The 27,872-nt window shown below is 32.9% G+C and overlaps 1 protein-coding gene across 1 annotated transcript; it reads left to right on the top strand.

The window, feature by feature from the left end:
• Positions 1–125: 125 nt before the first annotated feature.
• Positions 126–27,872, top strand: LOC139523911 (uncharacterized). Its single transcript, XM_071318305.1, has 9 exons — positions 126–356; positions 2,317–2,516; positions 5,513–6,096; positions 6,465–6,546; positions 9,661–9,721; positions 10,701–10,816; positions 24,631–24,709; positions 25,665–25,731; positions 26,693–27,872. The coding sequence occupies exons 2-9, from the start codon at positions 2,384–2,386 to the stop codon at positions 26,762–26,764; spliced, it is 1,194 nt and encodes a 397-aa protein (XP_071174406.1). The 5' UTR covers positions 126–356; positions 2,317–2,383; the 3' UTR covers positions 26,765–27,872.

Below are 27,872 nucleotides of genomic sequence, written 5' to 3'. Positions count from 1 at the left end.
AATTATACATGTACATTATAATTAACAACTTTTGTTTGAAATGCACATGAGTACTACTAAGAGTTAATGTCATAAACGCAAAATACAAAAAATAAATTTATAAAATTCGTAGCCTTTGCCAAATTGAGTTATCTTCCCTTGTCTGAATTGCACAATGATTACAATTTTATACAGAACTTGGCAGAATTTTCTAATAGTAGCTCTCTCTAGAATGATCTACGGAGTGTCAGCTTAAAGCGGCATATAAATAGAGAACTTTAACACTAATAAAAGTATTTGCATACTTTGTCTTCAATAAGAAAACATTGCTTTACGAAAAATAATGGGATTTTGATAAACCATTCCTGGAACAAAAGGTAATTATTTCAATTTTTAAATTATAATATTTGTTCAGTAATCATATTTTTATATTTGTAGAGATAAATCTTAATCATAGATTAAACTAGGGATGAAGATACCAAGGGAGGATCCGAATGAAAAAAAATCGAGGGACAGTCGAACTATTGGATCTTTTCGTCCCTAAACTCGTTCGCCCTATATGATATTTCTACCGTCGGATACCTTCGCCCTTGTTTTGAAAAAAGTGTTTACTTGTATGCATATAATTCAGTCAAACTAAAGACATTAATTGATAAATGACGGTTGCAGTGAAATAAAACTATGTTTTGCCCAAGGATTAATCAATAACTAAATTAAGTAAAATTAATGATTTTGACAGATCTCTTCTCTTCTTCTCTTGGTTGCACATTATGTATAATGTATGTCATGTCATTATGTACAGTGATTTAAGCAACAAAACATAAATAATGTCAAATAAACTCAGCGGTAAACTGATCATGACGGGGATTTGACAGATAACAACATGACCAAAAGAAAAATGGTAAGCTAACATGCATACAACAGTCCACAGAAAACTAAAAACTAAGCAACACAAACAGTTCACCCAAAAAAGTTTCCATGGGCATTGCCTTAGGGCAGAAACAAAAGCACTTGTCTCGGAAAAAAATTTCCTATATACCTCGCGGTTATATAAAGATTTTCAGAAAAAAATCCAACATTTATTTTTCATTACAAATTTTATTAATTACCTTAAGTAGTTGTTACTTTATCATATGGTACAAAAATCATTCCAAAAAATCAATCAGGTGACTTTTAAAATGTAGATCTCATTGAAAAAGCTCCAATTATCTCCCTTTGGTGAAAAAAATGCAATTTTTTGGCATTAAAATTGAAATATCTTTTTTAACTCATCGGTGACCTATATTTTTTATTGTTGTTTTCGAATAAGCTATACATAAACTAAATAATTGTAAAATTTAAGCGATTTCTGTAATTTAGTTTTTTTTTTATTTCGATATTACCGCTTGTTCTATTAGTTCAACAGAAAAAAAGGACATTAACAAAAATGAATGCTTCTTTCCAAGGCAGATTGTGAGCGTAAATGAACGGTGACCCCATTTTTTTATTTCATTTTTCTATTAAGTTTAAGATAAAGGTCATTTAAAGAAAAATATAGCGAAATCTTATATTGAATAAAAAATTTGATTTAGACCCACGAGCCCCCTTAATGTTATATAAAGGTATATATAGGGAAAAAAATTTCTGAGACGAGTGCCTGTTGGTGAAAAATATGATTTTTTAAGGGTGAGCAGATCTTCATGTTCCAAGGATAAGGGAAATAAAAGTTTTGAAGTCTTGTTTTGGGAATGTCATTGCATAAATAAATTGCTTCATTATTTTTTTTGTCAATGTATTATCATTTATAACATGAAATGTTTTTTCTTTTGATTGAATTCTACATCTGAAATAAGCTTGAATATGACATTAACAATGATTTCTTGAGTAATAAGGGCTGTAAAACATTAAATAAGCAGCCTGTACCGTCACAGAGGGGATGACACAATGTTAATATAGAGGGGAATATGATTTGTTCTTTGAACATGGTATAATTTCCTTATAATAAAATATATAATAGATTTAAGCTATCTATATTTATAATTTGATTGAGATATCCTATGGTAGGGTTCTTTAATTGATAGATTTTGGGAAAATCAGGCTATTTATCTAAATTAACATATAGAGCATAACATAATGACTTTCACTGAAATAAACTATACATTTTCTGTGCCAAATTAATATCTTTTTGTGCAATTGAGCTTGTTGACAGGAAAAAGAGGGTTCCTAAATTGTGTAATGATCTTTCAACCCAAACCTTTGAAACTTCACAGACAGATTGCACATAGTGACATACATTGAAGTTGTGCACCTGCTAAAATTGAAATATTTGAGAGATTAAAAAAAATGTTCCAATTTCAGTTGAGACCTAGAAGATAGATCTTTGAGTGGTCACCATTACACAACTCAGCTTGCATTATACTCAGAAATGGATGTCTGCCTTTATCATGCTGACAAATGTCATTTTGACATCATCACAAGAGACATAGAAAAAGCTAAGATTATACCAAGAAATTATGTTAAGAGGCTAGCAATGTGTGTGTGCTCTTGTAGGAAAAACAGTAAGTGAACTTTAAAAAATTAAGGTGTATAGTTGAGATAGTCCTGTCATAAAAGTCATTCTAAGTCTCTTATTCATTTTTATACGACCGCAAATTTTGAAAAAATTTTCGTCGTATATTGCTATCACGTTGGCGTCGGCGTCGTCGTCGTCGTCCGGCGTCCGAATACTTTTAGTTTTCGCACTCTAACTTTAGTAAAAGTGAATAGAAATCTATGAAATTTTAACACAAGGTTTATGACCATAAAAGGAAGGTTGGTATTGATTTTGGGAGTTTTGGTCCCAACATTTTAGGAATAAGGGGCCAAAAAGGGCCCAAATAAGCATTTTCTTGGTTTTCGCACCATAACTTTAGTTTAAGTTAATAGAAATCTATGAAATTTTGACACAAGGTTTATGACCACAAAAGAAAGATTGGGATTGATTTTGGGAGTTTTGGTTTCAATAGTTTAGGAATAAGGGGCCAATAAAGGGCCCAAATAAGCATTTTTCTTGGTTTTTGCACAATAACCTTAGGTTAAGTAAATGGAAATCTATGAAATTTAAACACAATGTTTATGACCACAAAAGGAAGGTTGGTATTTATTTTGGGAGTTTAGGACCCAACAGATTAGGAATTAGGGGCCAAAAAGGGACCCAAATAAGCATTTTTCTTGGTTTTCGCACTATAATGTTAGTATAAGTAAATACAAATCTATGAAATTTAAACACAAGGCTTATGACCATAAAAGGAAGGTTGGTATTGATTTTGGGAGTTTTGGTCCCAACAGTTTAGGAAAAAGGGGCCCAAAGGGTCCAAAATTAAACTTTGTTTGATTTCATCAAAATTGAATAATTGGGGTTCTTTGATATGCCGAATCTAACTGTATATGTAGATTCTCAACTTTTGGTCCCGTTTTCAAATTGTTCTACATTAAGGTCCAAAGGGTCCAAAATTAAACTTAGTTTGATTTTGACAAAAAATGAATCGGTTGGGTTCTTTGATATGTTGAATCTAAAAATGTACTTAGATTCTTGATTATTGAAGTTTTTTTGGTCCAGTTTTCAAATTGGTCTACATTAAGGTCCAAAGGGTCCAAAATTAAACTTTGTTTGATTTCATCAAAAATTGAATCCTTGGGGTTCTTTGATATGCCAAATCTAACTGTGTATGTAGATTCTTCATTTTTGGTCCTGTTTTCAAATTTCAAATTCTACATTAAAGTCCAAAGGGTCCAAAATTAAACTAAGTTTGATTTTAACAAAAATTGAATTCTTGGGCCTCTTTGATATGCTGAATCTAAACATGTACTTAGATTTTTGATTATGGGCCCAGTTTTCAAGTTGGTCCAAATCAGGATCTAAAATTATTATATTAAGTATTGTGCAATAGCAAGTCTTTTCAATTGCACAGTATTGTGCAATGGCAAGAAATATCTAATTGCACAATATTGTGAAATAGCAAATTTTTTTTTAATTAGAGTTATCTTTCTTTGTCCAGAATAGTAAGCAAGAAATATCCTATTTGTGCAATAGCAAGAATTTTTTTTAATTGGAGTTATCTTTCTTTGTCCAGAATCAACTTAAATCTTTGTTATATACAATATACAATGTATATACACTTTTTACTACCAACTGATAAATTTAAATAATCTTTACCATTCAGTGATAACAAGCAGTTTTTTTACATCTTAATATTTTATGATGTATTTAAATGAGTAGTTATTGTTGCAAACTCCATTAGAAATTTGAATTGATATCAGTTTTGAAAAAGGGAAACGGGGATGTGAAAAAAAAGGGGGGGGGGGGGGGGTTAAATTTTTCTCATTTCAGATTTCATAAATAAAAAGAAAATTTCTTCAAACATTTTTTTGAGAGGATTAATATTCAACAGCATAGTGATTTGCTCAAAGGCAAAGAAAACCTTTTAAGTTCATTAGACCACATTCATTCTGTGTCAGAAACCTATGCTGTGTCAACTATTTAATTTTAGATTTAAAAAGTTTGAAGAAGAAATCTTTAATTGATTTGTAAAATCTTGGCATTTGTTTTGTGTAAAAAAAACCCATGTAATGTCAAAAATTTGATCACAATCCAAATTCAGAGCTGTATCATGCTTGAATGTTTTGTCCATACTTGCCCCAACTGTTCAGGGTTCGACCTCTGCGGTCGTATAAAGCTGCGCCCTGCGGAGCACCTGGTTGATTTTTGCATTTTGTGAGGTCAGTGGAACTACTAGCTGTAAACAACAGTAAGGTAAATAGTAGCATGTAATAGGAAAGGAAAGAAAGAAACCAATATGACAACGTATAGGTTATGCAGCTATAAGATATTGATTTACCCTAATTTATGTTTGAAGAACTACAAAATCAATGTCAGCAATGAACTAATGTACACATGCATTTTGAACAGATATATATCATGTTAAGGAGGGGTATTTGCGAAAAATACCAGTCGAGAGAATGTTAAATTTCTCGAGCCGTAAGGCGAGGAAAATTCATTCTCAAGACTGGTATTTTTCGCAAATACCCCTCAAGAACATGCTATATCTGTTTAATTACACCGTATGTCTAAAACGCATTGATAATCGTGACGTTACAAGCGTCCAGTCGGATAGAGTATTTTTTGGCAAATACCATGGCAGAGAGGGTAAAAAAGGCATATCCGGCAACGTTAAAAATGAACGATATTCATTTGAAAGCAGTAAATTGGTGAAAAATACACCGGCTATGAACCAATCAAAACCCAGGATTCCTACATAAGGTGTAATTAATAATTATACCAATCTTGCAAATTCATTAAAATATTTAATAACATTATCATTCAGTATTGTTTTCTAGGGTTCCTTTTTGCATGATTTAACATCATAATAAATAGAATTTTGCATTTAGTTCAAAAGAGTTTTTGTAATTACTGTCTTCAGTAGTGTCATGTTGTTTCAGCAAAAAAAAAAATGTTTTTTGTGTTTTAATGGCATGTTAAAGTTACTAACATTGGATTTATATTCCATTTTTGTAGAATTTAAGATAACAGATGAAGTTAGACAATTAGATTTGCAAGAAATGGCAAATTACTTGGGAAACTGTATTAAGTCTGAGAAATGGCCAGTTTCTCTTGTTTCAATGCTCAAGCCATTGTTACTTGATGTGAGGCTACAGCAATATAGTCAAAGTATGCTTGTGTGGATTTTATATAACGCTATTAATTGTCAGACCTATAGCCTATTAGATTCTTTGATAAAAAAGAAAGAACCTGGTGAAGTTCCTAAAAAACCTGAACAGAAAATGACTGCTGTGCAATTTAATCATATGATTAATAAAAAATGGAGAAACAGTTTATACAAAATAGAAGTCATAGTTCCAATGTTTGCTGGAAACACTAAGTTACTGCAAAATGATGAACGATTTCAAAACTTACAGTTAAAACACAAAGATGTAGTGGTGAAAATAGACAACAAAGCTAACAGTGAGTTCATTGATAAAAATCTGAAAAAGACAAAAGTCAAACTTGGAGGAAAGGTCAAAGATGGACTTCATGAGATGGCAAGACATCTAATTAAAATTGGGGAAGATATTCAGAAGATTTTAGATAAAAAGCGATCAGTAAGTAGTCTAAGAAAGTATCTGGATTAAAAATCTTTTTTGAAAGCTATGACATTCTTGTAGATTTATATGGATTTTTTTTTATAGCATTTGTGTTGGTCAAAGTGTGAGTGCTTACCCTTCTTATCAGAGCCTCATTCGCAAACATCTTTGAATACACAGCGTACATAACCAGTCCACTGTAGCAGAAACAAATAAGCTGGGCTCTGTCTCTTTAATTCATCCAATATTTACATACCTAATCCAAAGCACATATGCCACATTGTTAAAACTTTTACATGTTCAACAATTAGAGTACTCTTTACAGGAATTAAGCTAAGATTATATAAACAAATATAATAACATGATTTTGAAATTTATTTTACTAGGACATTTTTCAAAAGAAGAAAATGGCTAGACTGCAAAGAAAAAATTATCAGGATTCTAATATAGATGAACCTGATGATTCATGTATGTATTTATTATGGTTTGTATGGAATACTGACATCAGTTGGATGTTATAGCTCTTAGATATATAACACCTGTTTTAAACAATTTTACTTAAGGAGGTTCGCGGGTATAAGATTTTAAGAAAAAATTAAACATTAATTTTTCATTACAGATTTTATTTATTACCTTAAGTAGTTGTTACTTTATCATGTGGTACAAAAATCATTCCAAAAAATCAATTCGTGTTGTCCCAAGCGGACTTTTTAAATGTAGATATTACTTAAAAAGCTCCAAATTATCTCCCTTTGGTGCAAATATGCCATTTTTTGGCAATAAAATTAAAATATCTTTTTTAACTCATCGGTGACATATATTTTTTATTGTTGTTTTCGAATAAGCTGTACATAAACTAAATAATTGTAAAATTTTAGCGATTTCTGTAATTTAGTTCTTTTTTTATTTCGATATTACTGCTATTTCTCCTATTAGTTCAACAGAAAAAAAGGACATTAACAAAAATGTATGCTTCTTTCGAAAGCAGATTGTGAGCGTAAATGAACGGTGACCCCATTTTTTTATTTCATTTTTCTATTAAGTATAAGATAAAGTTCATTTATAGAAAAATATAGAGAAATCCTATATTAAATAAAAAAAATCATTTAGACCCGCGAGCCCCCTTAAACTGATATTATTCTGAATGTACTAGATGTTGTGCATATTCTTTTTTATGGTGGAGGAATAATATACCTGTAAATTAAATCTCCACATGGGCAATTTGATTATTCTATGAATATAATGTACAGATTCATTAGACTGGTTGATCCTGAATTGAAATAATAACTGCTATTTAAAAATTCATTTTTATGCCCCAACCGTAGCGAAGGGGGCTTAAAGTTTTACCCTTGTCCGTCTGTCCGTCAGTACATCCCCAAGTTAGTTTCTGTCCTCTCACTAAAGTGTTTGCCTCAACCAAATGTTATAAAACTTATGCACAATGCTTATAAACATAAACAAGAGTGCACACACTGAAATGTCTCGCCTTCTTTACTAATCATTGACATTATGTTGATAGTCCTAAGTATAAAGCTTTATTACAACTGTCACATAAACTTAACATTAACCAAGATAGCTAAACAAAGACCAATGAACCATGAAAATGAGGTCAAGGTCAGATGAACCATGCCAGGCAGACATGTACAGCTAACAAAGCTTCCATACAACAAATATAGTTGACCTATTATAGTTTAAGAAAAATAGACCAAAACACAAAAACTTAACACTGTGCAATGAACCGTGCAATTGAGGTCATGGTCAAATAAACCTGCGGGACTGACATATAGATCATAATATATTTCCATACACCAAATATAGCTGACCTTTGGCATATAAAATTAGATAAAAAGACCAAAACTTAAAAACTTAACTTTGACCACTGAACCATGAAAATGAGGTCAAGGTCAGATGACATCTGCCCGCTAGACATGTACACCTTACAATCATTCCATACAACAAATATAGTAGACCTATTGCATAAAGTATGAGAAAAACAGACCAAAACACAAAAACTTAACTATAACCACTGAACCATGAAAATGAGGTCAAGGTCAGATGACACCTGCCAGTTGGACATGTACACCTTCCAGTCCTTCCATACACCAAATATACCAGTCCTATTGCTTATAGTATCTGAGATATGGACTTGACCACCAAAACTTAACCTTGTTCACTGATCCATGAAATGAGGTCGAGGTCAAGTGAAAACTGTCTGACGGGCATGAGGACCTTGCAAGGTACGCACATACCAAATATAGTTATCCTATTACTTATAATAAGAGAGAATTCAACATTACAAAAATTCTGAACTTTTTTTTCAAGTGGTCACTGAACCATGAAAATGAGGTCAAGGACATTGGACATGTGACTGACGGAAACTTCGTAACATGAGGCATCTATATACAAAGTATGAAGCATCTAGGTCTTTCACCTTCTAAAATATAAACCTTTTAAGAAGTTAGCTAACGCCGCCGCCGTAGCCGCCGTAGCCGCCGCCGCCGCCGGATCACTATCCCTATGTCGAGCTTTCTGCAACAAAAGTTGCAGGCTCGACAAAAACAGATCAAGTTTGAATTTTGGTGATGTCACTTTCACCGTTCTAGAGTTATGTCCCTTTATAAATGGAAAAATTGCTAACTTTTTTCGTTTCCATTCTCTAACTTAAGTTTGCCTCAACTAAATGTTATGAATCTGTTTTACAATGCTAAAGCACAGATTAAGTTTGAATTTGGTGGCGTCACTTTAACAGTTCTAGGGTCTGCCACTTTATAGATGGAAAAATTTCAGTTCTCTAACTTTAGTTTGACTTAACCAATTTTGAATTTTGTGGATTTTGATGGCGCAACTTTAACTTATCTAGAGTTATGTCCCTTTATAAATGGAAAAATTGCTGAATTTTTAGTTTCAGTTCTCTAACTTTAGTTTGTCTTAACCAAATGTTATGAAACTTATACACAATGCATATTACCATAAAACACAGATCAAATTTGAATTTTGGGGGTGTTTCTCTTACAGTTCTATAGCTATGCCCCTTTATAAATGGAAAAATTGCTGATTTTTTAGTTTCAATTCTCCTAATTTAGTTTGTCTACTAACCACATGTTATGAAACTTGTACACAATACTAATTACCAGATCAAGTACAAATTTGGGTAGTGTCACTTTTACCGTTCATCAGTTATGTCCCTTTATAACTATTTATGATATGCAAGCAGGGGCAACAGCTGTGTCCATTCCTCATTTATTTCTTGAAAGTTAATATGAAATTGTAAATATTTTTTTATCCTGAAACCTTAGTTCAAAGCCCAATGTTTGTAAGAACATGAGATTCTCTCTCAAACTAAAATGTCAGTCCGTTTTCAACAGATTTAGTATAGTATGTTATGGCAGTCTGAAAAAGAAGGATCTTGCCAAAAGATAAGTATCAATAAAATATAAGTCTTAAAGTGTTGATAAATTGACATGGATTCTATTCTAAAGTCAGGAACTTTAAACTTGTGGGAATACTTTTGGTCATGATGTTACTTTGTAAATCATTTGGATGCTCACCAGGTTTAAAATAAAGTGTTGTTTTAAATTTCAGTGCTATACAAAGAAGAAATGACAGATTTATACAAAAGAAGATGTGAAGCAAACAGAATTGGGTATGTTTTTATGTAAAGATTGCATGAAATGCAATCAAACCTTATGGGACTGACTTGATATCTAAATGTTCCAAGGCTTATCACTACCTTTTTTGATACATAAAATATAGTTCATTGATCAAAACATTCTTTATATCCTATCCATGACCATTTCAAGAAATTTATGGATGTAATATATGCTTCTAAGGTATTTAAGGCACAAACTATTATTACACTTGTCAAGAAAATTACATACCTTTTTCCAGGTGCAGGAATTTAATATATGTTCTAAAAATAGAATGATGTCATTAACATTATCTTTAAAAATTTGGAGTTATCTTCCTTTGTCTAATTGCTTTTAAATCAACTACAACCAATGCAATAATTAATTTTACTTCCCACTGATAAATTGAAACAATCTCTACCGTTCAGTGCTTACAAGCACTTTGATTAGACAATAAAGACAATATTTATTTATAATAAATGCATATGGTTAATCAAAGATTTGTATAGTGAGAATTTCACTTTTAGATTTTTAGGTTGCTGTTAAGTTTATTTTACTTTGAAATAAAATAACAATGAATCAATTCTGACAGCATGCTCTTCAATGGTGTGCCAAATTTGTCCAATAATTTGATCAGAAACAGCTTACCGGTAGGCGAAATAAAAATATGTGGTACCAGTTACCCCACTACCCTTCTTTTTAGTCTAAATAATAGACCCTGAATATTTGTTTGGTCATTTTTCATTAAGCATTGTTAAAGTCAGTTAGACTCAATGTAAAAAAAAAACCAACATAAAATAAAATAAAATCCCTACCTACCTACCCTAACTTTTTCTTTAGTTGTATCTGGAACCACTCATACTATTTTAGTTGGCCTTAACTAAAAATATTTGGTTGCAGGTTTGGGAAAAGTTGGAACATTTGAATTGAACTATGTTAACTTTGCTGTTTGTGAGAAATGCAAGTACAAGTAACTAACTTTGGTGATAATTTCAGGAACAAGACAAGGACACCAGGAGCATCATTAAAGGATGGTCACTGTATTAATTGTCTTGATAAATTTGTTACACTGAAACATCCAGATGTCTGCAAATATCATCCAGGATTCATAGGTAAATACATGTGTGTGAAGTTAGCAGCCGGTTCGTTATTCGATATTCGATATTCAATATCCAACCGGCTGCTAGCAGTCGGTTGGATATTCAAAATTAAGTTGAAAATAAAAAAAGAATAATACTTAATAACATTAAAAGCATGATTTTTATAGTTAAAAGAACTGATAAGATACGTAGGAGATAGTTTCATGACCTCTTCAAGCTGTCGCAAATTCTCGTTGTTCTCGAATATAAACCCTTTTCTAATTTGCATATTTGTCTTAATGTAATATAGATTAATGTCAATAAAAAAAAAATCAAAGAGGTACAGTACTTTAATACAGGATTTTTCTTAAAAACAAAAACCGATTACTCTAGAAAACAATTAGGATTATAAATAGAAATATTTATGGAAAGCCCATAAAAGAAATATATAGTGAAAAGCTACCTGAGACCGCTTAAATGAGGGTGAGACCCCCTAGTCTTTCAATGTTCACAAAATTTAAGTAAATCATAGACTCTGTATATATAAAGGTTGTATCAGAAGGATTGCCCAGAATAATGTCATATTCGATATCTATGGAGGGCTTGTATTGTCACTCTTCAGCTAAAAATTATCAAAATTTTAGGACAAAGGGAAGAGGGCTATGGTGAGAGCCCCCTAATTGCTCAATCTTTCTAATATTATGCAGACATTTAGTCAAAAGGTAGATACACACGTGAAAAAAAGGAATTTGGGTAGACTTCCTGTCTTTAATGTTTACGGGGCGCCCAAATTGGCTGTTGAATATTCAAAATAGATAGTGAAAAGCGACCTGAGAACGGTTAAATGAGGGTGAGACCCCCCTGGTCTTTCAATGTCCACAAAATTTAAGTAAATCATAGACTCTGTATATATAAAGGTTGTATCAGAAGGATTGTCCAGAATAATGTCATATTCGATATCTATGGAGGGCTTGTATTGTCACTTTTCAGCTAAAAATTATCAACATTTTAGGACAAAGGACACAGGGCAATGGTGAGAGCCCCCTGATTGTTCAATCTTTCTAATATTTTGCAGACATTTAGTCAATAGTTAGATACACACGTGACTAAAAGGAATTTGGATAGACTTCCTGTCTTTAATGTTTACGGAGCGCCCAAAGTGCCAGTTGGATATTCAAAATAGATAGTGAAAAGCTACCTGAGACCGCTTAATTGAGGGTGAGACCCCCCTGGTCTTTCAATGTCCACAAAATTTAAGTAAATCATAGACTCTGTAAATATAAAGGTTGTATCAGAAGGATTGCCCAGAATAATGTCATATTCGATATCTATGGAGGGCTTGTATTGTCACTTTTCAGCTAAAAATTATCAAAATTTTAGGACAAAGGGCACAGGGCAATGGTGAGAGCCCCCTAACTGCTCAATCTTTCTAATATTATGCAGACATTTAGTCAATTTGTAGATACACACGTGACTAAAAGGAATTTGGGTAGACTTCCTGTCTTTAATGTTTACGGAGCGCCCAAATTGGCAGTTGGATATTCAAAATAGATAGTGAAAAGCGACCTGAGAACGGTTAAATGAGGGTGAGACCCCCCTGGTCTTTCAATGTCCACAAAATTTAAGTAAATCATAGACTCTGTATATATAAAGGTTGTATCAGAAGGATTGTCCAGAATAATGTCATATTCGATATCTATGGAGGGCTTGTATTGTCACTCTTCAGCTAAAAATTATCAAAATTTTAGGACAAAGGGCACAGGGCTATGGTGAGAGCCCCCTAATTGCTCAATCTTTCTAATATTATGCAGACATTTAGTCAAAAGGTAGATACACACGTGAAAAAAAGGAATTTGGGTAGACTTCCTGTCTTTAATGTTTACGGGGCGCCCAAATTGGCTGTTGGATATTCAAAATAGATAGTGAGAAGCGACCTGAGAACGGTTAAATGAGGGTGAGACCCCCCTTAGTGCGGTGACTGAAGGCAGATTTTTTGGAATTTAATCTCCCCACCGAACACACACCTACATAATATATCATTGGAAAGAGGAAATCGTGTACTATAATAATATGTCTGTCGTCAGGACTTGATATGGTCACATTTTTTTTAAATTGAGGTCAAAGGTCATATGTAAAAATTTGTGAAAATTTGGGTGGGTTTCAATTTTGACATTTTTTTCTATTTCTAAACTCTACCTAAATACAAATGATACTGTTTTGGCTTTAGTAATGTTTGTTATTATACATAAACCTTAATCATTAAGATTTTTTTATCAAAAAAAATCCTAAAACGACGTTATATAAACAAAACTTCAAAAATCAAGTTTTCAACCTATAAAATGTTAAGAGCACCTTAACCTTATGAAAAATATCAATTTCAGGTAAAAATCAAGTGTCATGCAGGACAATACTTTAAAATTATTTTTTAAACTATCACATTGGGTGAGGTATCAAACCAAAGCCATAGAACACTACAGTCAAATATGACCTCAAATTGAATTTGCGGATACTTCAGGTTTTTTATAGACTATACTCGTTGCTTTTTGTTTTTGTTTCACAATTATTACTGCTACCATAGTATTATCTTTTGTTGTGTATTTAACTCTGGTTAATATCTATTACATTATAGGTTTTGTAACTTTATCCCCCCTTTTTTCCCTTGCAACGTACCACTAATTTCAAAAGTATTCCATATAAAAAAAGATGTGATATGATTGCAAATGAGACAACTCTCCAAATGAGACCAAGTGAGACACAAAACAATTATAGGTCCCGTACGGGTTTCAACAATGAGTAAAAGTCATACTGCAAAGTCTTCAATTCCCGAAACGAATAATGTAAAACAAACAAAAAATCTAACGGCCTGATTAATGTACAAAATAAATAATAAAGAAACTAATATAGTATATAGAAACAAACGACAAACACTGCATTATCGTCTCGTAACTTAAAACTGACACATACAGATAGTGGCGGGGTTTAACTTTTTAAGGGCACGCCAACAATCCCTTAACCTCGTGACTGGATTCGTGTGTACCAGTGCAACAAGCTTTATACCAAATCAACCCTTATCTCCATCATGTTCATTTTCATCAACTGTAACAATAACAATAACGGTACCATTTTTTCTGCACCGGATGCGCATTTCGACAACACATGTCTCTTCAGTGATGCTCGTGGCCAAAATATGTGAAATCCAAAGCTTATATTAAAGATGAAGAGCTATAATCCAAAAGTTCCAAAACGTATATAGCCAAATCCGTGAAATGAATCAGAGCTTTGCATGAGGGAGATACATTCCTTAATTTATAATAATTTCTAACATTTTGACATGTTTTAATATTTCTACACATTTCACTCATGGCTACAGGTCTGCACATGAAAGGTTCTGCTCAAAGCAAACACGTTATTTTGAGTTTTTCTTTACAAGTACAGACAAGTATTGTAGGAAATCCGAAGATATTTAATTGTTCCTAATAAATACCAGCTTCAAACCATCCCTATCAATTCATCCAAGATTTAACAGAGATCTATAAGGGGGTTTAGGAAGGTGTGATGACATCCATATGCTTGTCTGCAAAGATGCTGGGGAAACATCATACGAGAAGTACACACTATCTTGTACACACTACATTTGTAAAGCCAATCCTAAATGAAAAGGAGTAAAACAAAAATGATTGCCTCAACAATTGCTTAGCATTTCCACAATTTCTCTGGTGCCATTTCCTGAGAATAGTCTTGGCTGTATGCAGTTTCATTGAGTAACCATAGAATGCAATTGCAATAAATACGAAGGCATTGACTGAATTATGAAGGAAGAAACAATTCATCCAAAGTTGGGTAGTCTTCTTTGGAGTTTCGATGTCTTTTCTAAGTAAACTTGCAGCGGAATTAAATATCTGTCCGTTTTTTGTGTCTATTACAGTTGACATTGAGATTTTGAGGTCAGTTTTCAATTGACTAAAAACTTATATGGCATCTAAAATAGTTAATTTGCTACTAAATAGTATGTTATATTTGCCTTGAACTTGTTAAAGTTGTTCGACAACTGATTTTCTACAGAAATAAATGAGTTTAGACTGCATTTTACATGTAGACTATTTTAAATTAGAATCAGCCTGAAGAAATGATCTATATTTATCAAGTAACGGTGCCATGAGGAATGACCATTAAATCGTTGTCAATAGCCAAAATAGAATTAGTAAAAGCAGTATCGTGTTCTGAAATATCTGCTTCCACGGGTTTGGATTTTTTTTTTTTCGTTTTTAGCAAATATTTTGTAATGCAACCAAAATGACAGAGTGCTTGAAGTTTAAAAGATGGACGGGAAACTATTTCAACTTTAACTTTATCTGACACGGATAAAACATTTTTAATGCACTCATCTGATTCAAACTTGAGTATTTTTTTATCTTTCTAAAATGTTTTGTTGCAACAAAATATACAAGCGCTCCAGATGAACGACTGCATTCTAGAACGTGTACACTGAATACCCGAAACTGAGGGACAACAGTCAGATAATTGTATGTCGTCAAACTTCCTGCACGGAGTTCTTCAAATTAACAGCTATCGCATGAAACATCTTGATGTTCCCCTCATCCAATCTTTTATGCAATGCAGATAATTCCTTAAACTGGTAAATTGACTCAAAATTTCAATTGAGTTTTTTTTAGCATATTTTTTATTCACTGAGTAAACTTTAAAGACTTTTGTCTGTTCTTTGGACTTAATCGAGCAAGTTGCAAAGGACTTGACATATCACGGAATATTTACTGAAACTATCCGTCAATTATTTTGATTTTACAATAAGACTTTTCTGACAAAGTATATTTGATGTTTTATAACGAAAAAACATAGAATATAAACATATACAAACAAAGTATGTGGCATATATCAGTGCACTTTGATTGAAAATATGTGTATATAATAGCGAAAAAGGTAGTAATTTCATATATCATTTGAGAGCAAATTATTGACTAATACACAAAATGGAACGGAAGGCAAGTGATTGAGTTCCGTGTTGAAATTGAAGATTTTTACTCCATTCTTTTTCCATTGATTTCTTAAGGTTTTTTTCATATTTTGGTTCCGAATTTTTTGTATCACTTATTAGTTTTATTAAATACTATATGTTTAAAATATTATGGGATAATTTTAATTACTACTATGAAGAAGAAACTAAAGTTTGAGTCTGAATTTGCAATTAAAATTACCTCAATTTTAAATAGTCTAAACTTCACAAATTTTATAGATTAGAAGAAAATAAAATACTGAATAGCATATTTTGACATGTAAAAATAGCTTCAGGAAAAAATATTTCAATTAAATGTAAGCAAACATACCCATTTTTTTCATTTTGAAAAAGGGGGGTTGAAACTCTCCAATATACTACCAGTCATTAAAACGACTTTTTAGAAAAAAGTGACCGTACGAAATTCTGACGACAGGGCAAAAACTAAAGAAGACATATTTGTCTTTAAGTTAAGACCATTTTTAGCCGTGTGTTATTTGGGGAGATTAAACTCGCGATCTAGACGACTTTTTACACTTCTGTCACCGCACTACCTGGTCTTTTAATGTCCACAACATTTAAGTAGATCATAGAATCTGTATATATAAAGGTTGTATCAGAAGGATTGTCCAGAATAATGTCATATTCGATATCTATGGAGGGCTTGTATTGTCACTTTTCAGCTAAAAATTATCAACATTTTAGGACAAAGGACACAGGGCAATGGTGAGAGCCCCCTAATTTCTCACTCTTTCTAATATTTTGCAGACATTTAGTCAATAGTTAGATACACACGTGACTAAAAGGAATTTGGATAGACTTCCTGTCTTTAATGTTTACGGAGCGCCCAAAGTGCCAGTTGGATATTCAAAATAGATAGTGAAAAGCTACCTGAGACCGCTTAATTGAGGGTGAGACCCCCCTGGTCTTTCAATGTCCACAAAATTTAAGTAAATCATAGACTCTGTAAATATAAAGGTTGTATCAGAAGGATTGCCCAGAATAATGTCATATTCGATATCTATGGAGGGCTTGTATTGTCACTTTTCAGCTAAAAATTATCAAAATTTTAGGACAAAGGGCACAGGGCAATGGTGAGAGCCCCCTAACTGCTCAATCTTTCTAATATTATGCAGACATTTAGTCAATTTGTAGATACACACGTGACTAAAAGGAATTTTGGTAGACTTCCTGTCTTTAATGTTTACGGAGCGCCCAAATTGGCAGTTGGATATTCAAAATAGATAGTGAAAAGCGACCTGAGAACGGTTAAATGAGGGTGAGACCCCCCTGGTCTTTCAATGTCCACAAAATTTAAGTAAATCATAGACTCTGTATATATAAAGGTTGTATCAGAAGGATTGCCCAAAATAATGTCATATTCGATATCTATGGAGGGCTTGTATTGTCACTTTTCAGCTAAAAATTATCAAAATTTTAGGACAAAGGGCACAGGGCTATGGTGAGAGCCCCCTAATTGCTCAATCTTTCTAATATTATGCAGACATTTAGTCAAAAGGTAGATACACACGTGAAAAAAAGGAATTTGGGTAGACTTCCTGTCTTTAATGTTTACGGGGCGCCCAAATTGGCTGTTGGATATTCAAAATAGATAGTGAGAAGCGACCTGAGAACGGTTAAATGAGGGTGAGACCCCCCTGGTCTTTCAATGTCCACAACATTTAAGTAGATCATAGAATCTGTATATATAAAGGTTGTATCAGAAGGATTGTCCAGAATAATGTCATATTCGATATCTATGGAGGGCTTGTATTGTCACTTTTCAGCTAAAAATTATCAACATTTTAGGACAAAGGACACAGGGCAATGGTGAGAGCCCCCTAATTTCTCACTCTTTCTAATATTTTGCAGACATTTAGTCAATAGGTAGATACACACGTGACTAAAAGGAATTTGGATAGACTTCCTGTCTTTAATGTTTACGGAGCGCCCAAAGTGCCAGTTGGATATTCAAAATAGATAGTGAAAAGCTACCTGAGACCGCTTAATTGAGGGTGAGACCCCCTGGTCTTTCAATGTCCACAAAATTGAAGTAAATCATAGACTCTGTAAATATAAAGGTTGTATCAGAAGGATTGCCCAGAATAATGTCATATTCGATATCTATGGAGGGCTTGTATTGTCACTTTTCAGCTAAAAATTATCAAAATTTTAGGACAAAGGGCACAGGGCAATGGTGAGAGCCCCCTCATTGCGCAATCTTTCTAATATTATGCAGACATTTAATCAACAGATAGATACACACGTGACTAAAAGGAATTTGGGTAGACTTCCTGTCTTTATTGTTTACGGAGCGCCCAAAATGCCAGTTGGATATTCAAAATAGATAGAGAAAGCTACCTGAGACCGCTTAAATGAGGTTGAGACCCCCCTGGTCTTTCAATGTCCACAAAATTTAAGTAAATCATAGACTCTGATTATATAAAGGTTGTATCAGAAGGATTGCCCAGAATAATGTCATATTCGATATCTATGGAGGGCTTGTATTGTCACTTTTCAGCTAAAAATTATCAAAATTTTAGGACAAAGGGCACAGGGCAATGGTGAGAGCCCCCTGATTGTTCAATCTTTCTAATATTATGCAGAAATTTAGTCAATAGGTAGATACACGCGTGACTAAAAGGAATTTGGGTTAGACTTCCTGTCTCTATGTTAACGGAGCGCCCAAAGTGCCAGTTGGATATTCAAAATAGATAGTGAAAAGCTACCTGAGACCGCTTAAATGAGGGTGAGACCCCCGTGGTTTTTCAATGTCCACAAAATTTTAGTAAATCATAGACTCTGTATATATAAAGGTTTTATCGAAGGATTGCCCAGAATAATGTCATATTCGATATCTATGGAGGGCTTGTATTGTCACTTTTCAGCTAAAAATTATCAAAATTTTAGGACAAAGAGCACAGGGCTATGGTGAGAGCCCCCTAATTGCTCAATCTTTCTAATATTATGCAGACATTTAGTCAATAGGTAGATGCACACATTACTAAAAGGAACTTGGGTAGACTTCCTGTCTTTTATGTTTACGGAGCGCCCAAAGTGCCAACTGGATATTCAAAATATTTAGTGAAAAGCTACCTGAGACCGCTTAAATGAGGATGAGACCCCCCTGGTCTTTCAATTTCCATTAAATTCAACCAAATCATAGATTTTATATATATAAAGATTGTATCAAAAGTGGAATTTTCTTGAACGGACTGTTTGCTGCAGATCAGATCAGACCAGAACCCTAGGCCTAGTAGAATCGATGATCTAGTTTAAAATACAAACCGTCACTATAGGTTGAAGGGAAAATATACAGACCTTTATCACACACCTTCACACAGCTCACACAACCACCCGTTTTGATGTAAAATCCAGGTCCAAATGCATTGTTGATCGCTATTTCACACAGACAACTTAGGGCTCCAACACCTCATGCTGACATGAATTGTGTTCGCCAACATAGGAAAGGCTCGCATTGCCCTTTCCGCTAACATGGATAGGAATCCACTTTCTTTTTGAATGTTTTTCTTCAATTGGTTAGTGCTTTTTTTCACTAGAACCATTTTGTAGAAGCTTGGTGATCTTTTCAATCTGTCGCGGGGTAAACAACATCTTGTGTTCACCATGCAGGTTTGTGTGGGATAAACGAATGGTGACCGGGAAACCTTTTTTGTCTGCTCTCTGTAATATTTAGATTGAACTTTTATAAAGTTCAAACCGTATTTCAATAGACTATTTATTCATGCCTCGCGAAGATGGAAGCGGATGGTGAGATGTTCTCTGCGGAGATTGTGGAGGATCGCCGTCTGGATTGGTGTGGTATGTCTGCATGCGATTGATGGTTCTCAAGATCACGGGTAAGAACACCATATTTTTTGGGGGTTTGAATGATCTTTACCCCGGAATCGATTGAAGGGGGGGGGGAAGCTTCAGATAGTGGACTGTTGGGAGCCGTGTTTGTAGCTGCTATTGATGATGCCACTGTTCACCAGGATGCTGTTGATGCGTCTGATGCTAACAATGTCTTCACCCTCTTTGTAACATTTGTTGCCCGATCAAATGTGTAGAGCTGTCGCTTAAATCCCAATGTGGTGTTCGATTCCTTAAATTGTAGTTGGGGGAGGGGGTAGTGTACCCAAAGTCCTTTTAGTCACGTTTGTATCTACCTATTGACTAAATGTCTGTTAAATATTAGAAAGATTGAGAGATCAGGGGGCTCTCACCATCAACCTGTGCCCTTTGTCCTAAAATTTGGACATTTTTTGACTGAAAAGTGACAATCTTAGCCCTCCGTAGATATTGAAGATGACGTTTTTCTGGAAACTCCATCTAATACAATCTTTATATATACAGAGTCAATGATTTGGTTGAATTTTAGGGACATTGAAAGACCAGGGGGTCTCAACCTCATTCAAGCGGTCTCGGGTAGGTTTTCGCTATATATTTTGAATATCCAACTGGCACTTTGGGCGCTCCGTAAACATAGAAGACAGGAAGTGTACCCAAAGTACTTTTAGTCACGTTTGTATCTACCTATTGACTAAATGTCTCTTAAATATTAGAAAGATTGAGAGATCAGGGGGCTCTCACCATCACCCTGTGCCCTTTGTCCTAAAATAATTTTTTTTGGCTTTCCATATATATTTCTATTTATAGTTAAAAATATTTCTAGAGTTATTGGTTTTTCTTTTTGTCGTTAGAAACATTATACACAAAAGCTACATCTTTGAAGTCGTTTTTATGACAAAACTCTATATTACATACAGACAAATAAGTCGCACGGAAAAGGGTTTATATTCGAGGACAACGAGAAATTGCGACAGCTTGAAAAGGTCATTTATGATTCCTACGTATCTTCTCAGTCCTTTTGACTATGAAAATCGTGCTTTTTATAATTTCAAGTATTTAATTTCTTATGATTTTTCACTAAATTTTGAATATCAAACTGGCTGCTAGCAGCCGGTTGGATATTGAATATCGAATAACGAATAACGAACCGGCTGCTAACTTCACATACATGGTAAATACATATTACCATAAATAGTTTGTTTTCTCAATGGTTTGGATCCTGAAAAATATTATCACATTTATAATATGCTGCTATAAGAGGGTAGTACTTGGGGTACCTTCATGACGAATAATGGTAAAAATTCTTGCCAAATGACGTTAACAGTAATTTTTCGTACATATGACAATAAAATGTACACTTTCTTTTAGATGATAAAAAAATCCACTGATTTTGACAAATCACGAGAATTTTTTTCCAAACATAACGGTGACGGTAATTATTGAGACCTCTGACGAATCATGATAAGGATATTTTGACAAATCACAGTAAAATTTGAACCAATTTGATGCTAACAGTAGCTGAAAATGACCTTTTGAGGCATGACTGTAAAGGGCTTTCCTACCCTCCCTTAAGTACATTCTATACAGATGTAGGCCTGTTTCACAAATTTTGAATAGATTTTGATCCTTTGGATTAAATTCTCTCTACATTGATAATTTTTTTTCAATATTAATATGCAGTTCAACTTGGTCTAGACAAAATTGAGAATGGAAATGGGGAATATGTCAAATAGACAACAACCTGACCAAAGAGCAGATAACAGGTGAAGGACACCAATGAGTCTTAAACGCAAAGTAATTTTACATATTTGTAGTAAGGTTCTTGAAATAATTTCATACATATTTTATAAGAATAAAAAGAAGACAAGACTTCATACATTGAAATACTCTTTGTCTCTTTCATTAGGGGAGATTCAATTTCAGAGCTTATTGAAATTTAAATAATACCAGTATATATTTTTTGTTTTTCAAGATTTTCTCTGAAACAGATATTCAAACAGATTAAGATCGTAAAAAGGGAAATAACCAAAGTTTGTTTATAATGCATTTTTAACCGGATTTTTGTGACAAAAATGTCGGTTATTGATTTGGGGATGTACGGGGGGGGCGGCCGGGCTGTCGGGCGGGCGGCAATCAAATGTTGTCCGTGCATTTACTCATGAACTATTCAACCAAAGCTTTTAAAATTTTAATATGTTATTACTGACAACTAAATGAAGGTCAAGTTCAATAATGGCGATTTTGACTTTTACCGTTCAGGAGTTATGGTTCTTGAAAGATTGAAAAATGGAGTTTCCAGTCGTGTCCGTGCATTTATGCATGAACTGTTCTACCAAAGCTTCCCAAATTTTAATATGTTGTTACCAATGACAAAATGGAGGTCAAGTTTAATAATGACGATTTTCACTTTTACCGTTCAGGAGTTATGGTTCTTGAAAGATTGAAAAATGGTGTTTCCAGTCGTGTCCGTGCATTTTCTCATAAACCATTCAACCATAGCTTTTGGAATTTTTATATGTTGTTACTGATGACAAAATAGAGGTCAAGTTCATAATGACGATTTTGACTTTTACCGGTCAGGAGTTATGGTTCTTGAAAGATCGTAAAATGGCGTTTCCATTCACGTTGTTGCATTTACTAATGAACCATTCAATCTAAGCTTTTCAAATTTTAATATGTTGATACTGACTACAAAATGGAGGTCAAATTTGATATTGACAATTTTCACTTTCAGCATTCATCAGTTATGGTTCTTGTGATATTGCCAGGACACAAATAAATGTTAATAAATCCAGTTTGCTGTCGTTGTGACAGCCTCTTGTTATAGAAATTGTGAGGACTATTAAGTTCTAAACTACTCTTTTTATACGACCGCAAAATTTGAAAAAAAAATTTCGTCGTATATTGCTATCACGTTGGCGTCGTCGTCTGCGTCGCCATCTGCGTCGTCGTCTGCGTCGTCTGCGTCGTCGTCGTCGTCCGAATACTTTTAGTTTTCGCACTCTAACTTTAGTAAAAGTGAATGGAAATCTATGAAATTTTAACACAAGGTTTATGACCACAAAAGGAAGGTTGGTATTGATTTTGGGAGTTTTGGTCCCAACATTTTAGGAATTAGGGGCCAAAAAGGGCCCAAATAAGCATTTTCTTGGTTTTCGCACTATAACTTTAGTTTAAGTTAATAGAAATCTATGAAATTTTGACACAAGGTTTATGACCACAAAAGAACGGTTGGGATTGATTTTGGGAGTTTTGGTTTCAACAGTTTAGGAATGAGGGGCCAAAAAAGGGCCCAAATAAGCATTATTCTTGGTTTTTCGCACAATAACTTTAGTTTAAGTAAATAGAAATCAATGAAATTTAAACACAATGTTAATGACTACAAAAGGAAGGTTGGTATTGATTTTGGGAGTTTAGGTCCAAACAGTTTAGGAATTAGGGGCCAAAAAGGGACCCAAATAAGCATTTTTCTTGGTTTTCGCACCATAACGTTAGTATAAGTAAATAGAAATCTATGAAATTTAAACACAAGGTTTATGACCATAAAAGGAAGGTTGGTATTGATTTTGGGAGTTTTGGTCCCAACATAATAAGGGGCCCAAAGGGTCCAAAATTAAACTTTGTTTGATTTCATCAAAATTGAATAATTGGGGTTCTTTGATATGCCGAATCTAACTGTCATGACTGTGTATGTAGATTCTTAACTTTTAGTCCCGTTTTCAAATTGGTCTACATTAAGATCCAAAGGGTCCAAAATTAAACTTAGTTTGATTTTGACAAAAAATGAATCAGTTAGGTTCTTTGATATGCTGAATCTAAAAATGTACTTAGATTCTTGATTATTGGCCCAGTTTTCAAGTTGGTCCAAATCGGGGTCCAAAATTAAACTTTGTTTGATTTCATCAAAAATTGAATAAATGGGGTTCTTTGATATACCAAATCTAACTGTGTATGTAGATTCTTCATTTTTGGTCCTGTTTTCAAATTGGTCTACACTAAAGTCCAAAGGGTCCAAAATTAAACTTAGTCTGATTTTAACAAAAATTGAAATCTTGGGGTTCTTTGATATGCTGAATCCAAAAATGTACTTAGATTTTTTATTATGGGCCCAGTTTTCAAGTTGGTCCAAATCAGGATCTAAAATTATTATATTAAGTATTGTGCAATAGCAAGTCTTTTCAATTGCACAGTATTGCGCAATGGCAAGAAATATCTAATTGCACTATATTGTGAAATAGCAAATTTTTTTTTAATTAGAGTTATCTTTCTTTGTCCAGAATAGTAAGCAAGAAATATCTAATTGCAAAATATTGTGCAATAGCAAGATTTTTTTTTAATTGGAGTTATCTTTCTTTGTCCAGAATCAACTTAAATCTTTGTTATATACAATATACAATGTATATTCACTTTTTACTACCAACTGATAAATTAAAATAATCTTTACCATTCAGTGATAACAAGCAGTTTTTTTACATCTTAATATTTTATGATGTATTTAAATGAGTAGTTATTGTTGCAAACTCCATTAGAAATTTTAATTGAGATTAGTTTTGGAATAAGGGAAAGGGGGATGTGATTAAAAAAATTGGGTTCAATTTTTCTCATTTGAAATTTCATAAATAAAAAAGAAAATTTCTTCAAACATTTTTTTGAGAGGATTAATATTCAACAGCATAGTGAATTGCTCTAAGAGAAAACAAAATTTTTAAGTTCATTAGAACACATTCATTCTGTGTCAGAAACCTATGCTGTGTCAACTATTTAATCACAATCCAAATTTAGAGCTGAATCCAGCTTGAATGTTGTGTCCATACTTGCCCCAACCGTTCAGGGTTCAACCTCTGCTGTCGTATAAAGCTACGCCCTGCGGAGCATCTGGTTTGTTGTTGCTGTTGTTGTCCAGTTGCTGTCTTACTGACTTTACCTCATTTCTGTTTTTATTTCTATTTTTAAAAATTTCATTTTATGTTTAATTTTTATATAGATCTTGAAGGGAACTGGAATTGCTGTGGAATGAAATCTCAGTTTAACCAACCAACACTGAAAGAACACCAAATCACTGGGTAGGTGGCGACAGCAAAGATAAAGTTGATCAAATTAAGATTTCTGTTGTACTTTTTAAATACCGGTAGATGAAAATGATTAAGTTTGATGATGCTAATATCTAGTCTTCCTTTTTAAACATAACTTTTTAGCTCAGATATCTGGACAATGACAAGTAATAGCTCAGTGTTATTTGGTATCTGTTGGCAGTCATTCTATCAAGGATTACAAAAAGGTTTTAAAATTTCTACCTTTTTCTTTAAAAGTTGCATAGATAGACAACTACTGATTCAACAAAAATGCCTAGTGACACATTGTTTACAAAATACCAAGTAACTCTGAACTTATTGTTTATTTGAGTTATTGCCCTTAAATGATAATTGTATTTTTTCATATACCTGGATATAAAAAATGACACCCCAAACAGCTGAACCAATTTCAACCAAATAAAACATTATTGTTCCTAAGTCGGTGAATTACTAAACAAACCAAATGGATGTCATGACTTAAATTTTAATATGATGTGCTGCTTTTGGTTTTTAAGCAACAGCATGATTAAATTCTCGATATATCTATATTAAGCCCAGGCTCAAAGATGTACATTTTTATGGTTATTACAGTTTACTGGTCCCACATAGAACCCCTTTCCTCCTGAATTCTGTATGCATTATATTCAATTTTAAGAGACGTTTCCTTTTAGCATAAAAATTGGTGACAAAATTTTAAAAAAGAGAGTTGATGCATAATAAGAAATTAAAATGAATATTCTTTATTTTGTCTTTGATGAGGCCAGAAAATGGTTAAACATTATTTGGTATGGATGTAAAATGAGTGATAGAGCCTTCCATTCTTGTTTTAAAAAATAAAAACTTTTGGTCTTCATATATTTGAAACCATTTCAATGTTTCTGTAGTCTGTACCCCTCTTTCATATTCAAAGAACCTATAATAAAATAATAAACATTTTATTTTGTAGGTGTTCCACTGGAGTGCACAACTGGAGACACGGTAAATCCCTTAAGCAAACAAAGATGAAAAATCATGTAAGCATTATATTCATTTTTAACAGACAGATGTTTCCTTTTACTTTGAAAATTGGTGACAAAATTTAAAACAGAGATGATTCAGAACAAGATATATTTTTCATTTCATCTTTGATGAGGCCAGAAAATGTTTAAATATAGTTTGAAGGTCATTCGAGGGTATCATCAGCTCAGTAGTCAGTACTTTGGTACTGACATGATTTAACAAACTTTACTAAATTTGCCTGTTTATAAATTTTGAAATTATGAAGAAACTAAGGTTTCAACTCCCTCAGGCAAAGTTGGCTTTAGATGAATTTTAGGTATTTTTGACATATAGCTCTTCACGGAAAAGCGCTTCGGTATTTATACATCTTCGGATTTCAAATGTTTGGCTTTGAGCTTTCCTGATGAAGATAAATCCAGAAAAGCGCTTCGGACGCAAGAAATTATTAAACTTGTTGTTTTCAAATTTTTACATCACTGGTTTGATACCTCTGCTGGTGGACTATCTCTCCCCGAGGGTATCATCAGCTCAGTAGTCAGTACTTTGGTACTGACAAAGTACTGACATGATTTAACAAACTTTACTAAATTTGCCCGTTTGTAAGAAACTAAGGTTTCAACTCCCTAAGGCAAAGTTGGCTGTAGATGAATTTGACTATTTATTTTAAGTAATTTTGACATATAGCTCTTCAGCGTTTCGGTACTTATACATCTTCGGATTTCAAATGTTTGGCTTTAAGCGTTCCTGATGAAGGTAAATCCAGAAAAGCGTTTCGGACGCAAGAAATTATTTAATGTGTTGTTTTCAATTTTTTGACATAGATGTAAAAAGATTGATTCAGGCTTCATAGAGCTTTTTATTCTTGTTAAATTGTAAATTTTGTTGTTCATATTTTTAAAACCATTTCAAAGTTTTTGTACCCTTCTTCCATATTCAAAGAACCTATAATAAAATAATAAACATTTTATTTTGTAGGTGTTCGACTGGAGTGCACAACTGGACCCCTTAAGCAAAAAAAGATTAAAAAAATCCATGAAGATATATTAGAATTTCAAACAAACTGGCAGAAAGTTTGAAAATGAGCAATTTGACTAACATTGCATACAAGAATAAAAGTTTCTATTTTTTTTTTAAAGATATATTGCATGTTATTTATATTACATCAGTTTTGTTTTTATTTACATTCCAGACTTTAGAATTGTATATGTTATATGATATTTAGGGTTAATATATATCAATTAATATTACATCAGTTTTGAACATTTATGTGTAATATTTGTCAACAAAAAGCCACTGACACTTTGTTTTTCCATAATATAGGTTATAAACATTTTAGAGGTTACTTTGTTGTTTCTTTTGACTGATCACATCATAATATTATGAGATACAATTGTACACAATTAAAAGTGAAAATTGTTATGCGTGTTCTGTTCCATTTATTACATATGAATCTAATAAAAAAAGGTATGCTGATTTTAAATTATGAGAAAGGAGTAGGTTTGGCTTGGTAAAGGTCTATTTTGGCTCCAAATATTGTATTTATTTTTCAAGATTTTTTTATTAATTTGAGTTAATACAATTTTTTGGTGGGAAACTGAAACAGAACAATATTTTAAAAGATTTTATTACAAAGTTGTGCCAGTTACATCCCAAGGTAAAAAAATCTGGATTTTTCCTGAAAATTTCCAAATCTTCTGGATTATAAACATATGTGGGTCTTGGCAGCATAGAGTGCAATGTTAGACAAATTGAATATTCAAGTCAGGTATTTCATTTGTTATAACAAACTTTGTAGGTTTTTTTGGTCAAAATATGCACTTTTTGTTTCCTGTCAACCTAATGAAATTTGCATGTTTTCTTGAATTTGGAGTTAAATTAAGATTTATGATAATTATGACGTCATATAAAGAATTCTGATAGGTAAACTTTTATACAAAACAAAAAAACACTTCTGAACTAGAAATTGTAAAAGCTATGATATATTGTGATACATTAATTTGACAATAAAATCCTTATTTTTAAAATAAAGCTAGCTATAGGGGCCATATTGGGGCATAAGTAAGCATAGGTTTATAGGTTGTATGTACAGAATTATTTTTGTTTTCAATTATGTTATTTCTGTTGTTTTTGTTAATAAATAGATGAAAAAAGTTTA

This window comes from Mytilus edulis, chromosome 5, assembly GCF_963676685.1.
Source record: "Mytilus edulis chromosome 5, xbMytEdul2.2, whole genome shotgun sequence".
Classification (NCBI taxonomy): Eukaryota; Metazoa; Mollusca; class Bivalvia; order Mytilida; family Mytilidae; genus Mytilus; species Mytilus edulis.
This window is presented reverse-complemented; position numbering and strand designations above follow the sequence as displayed.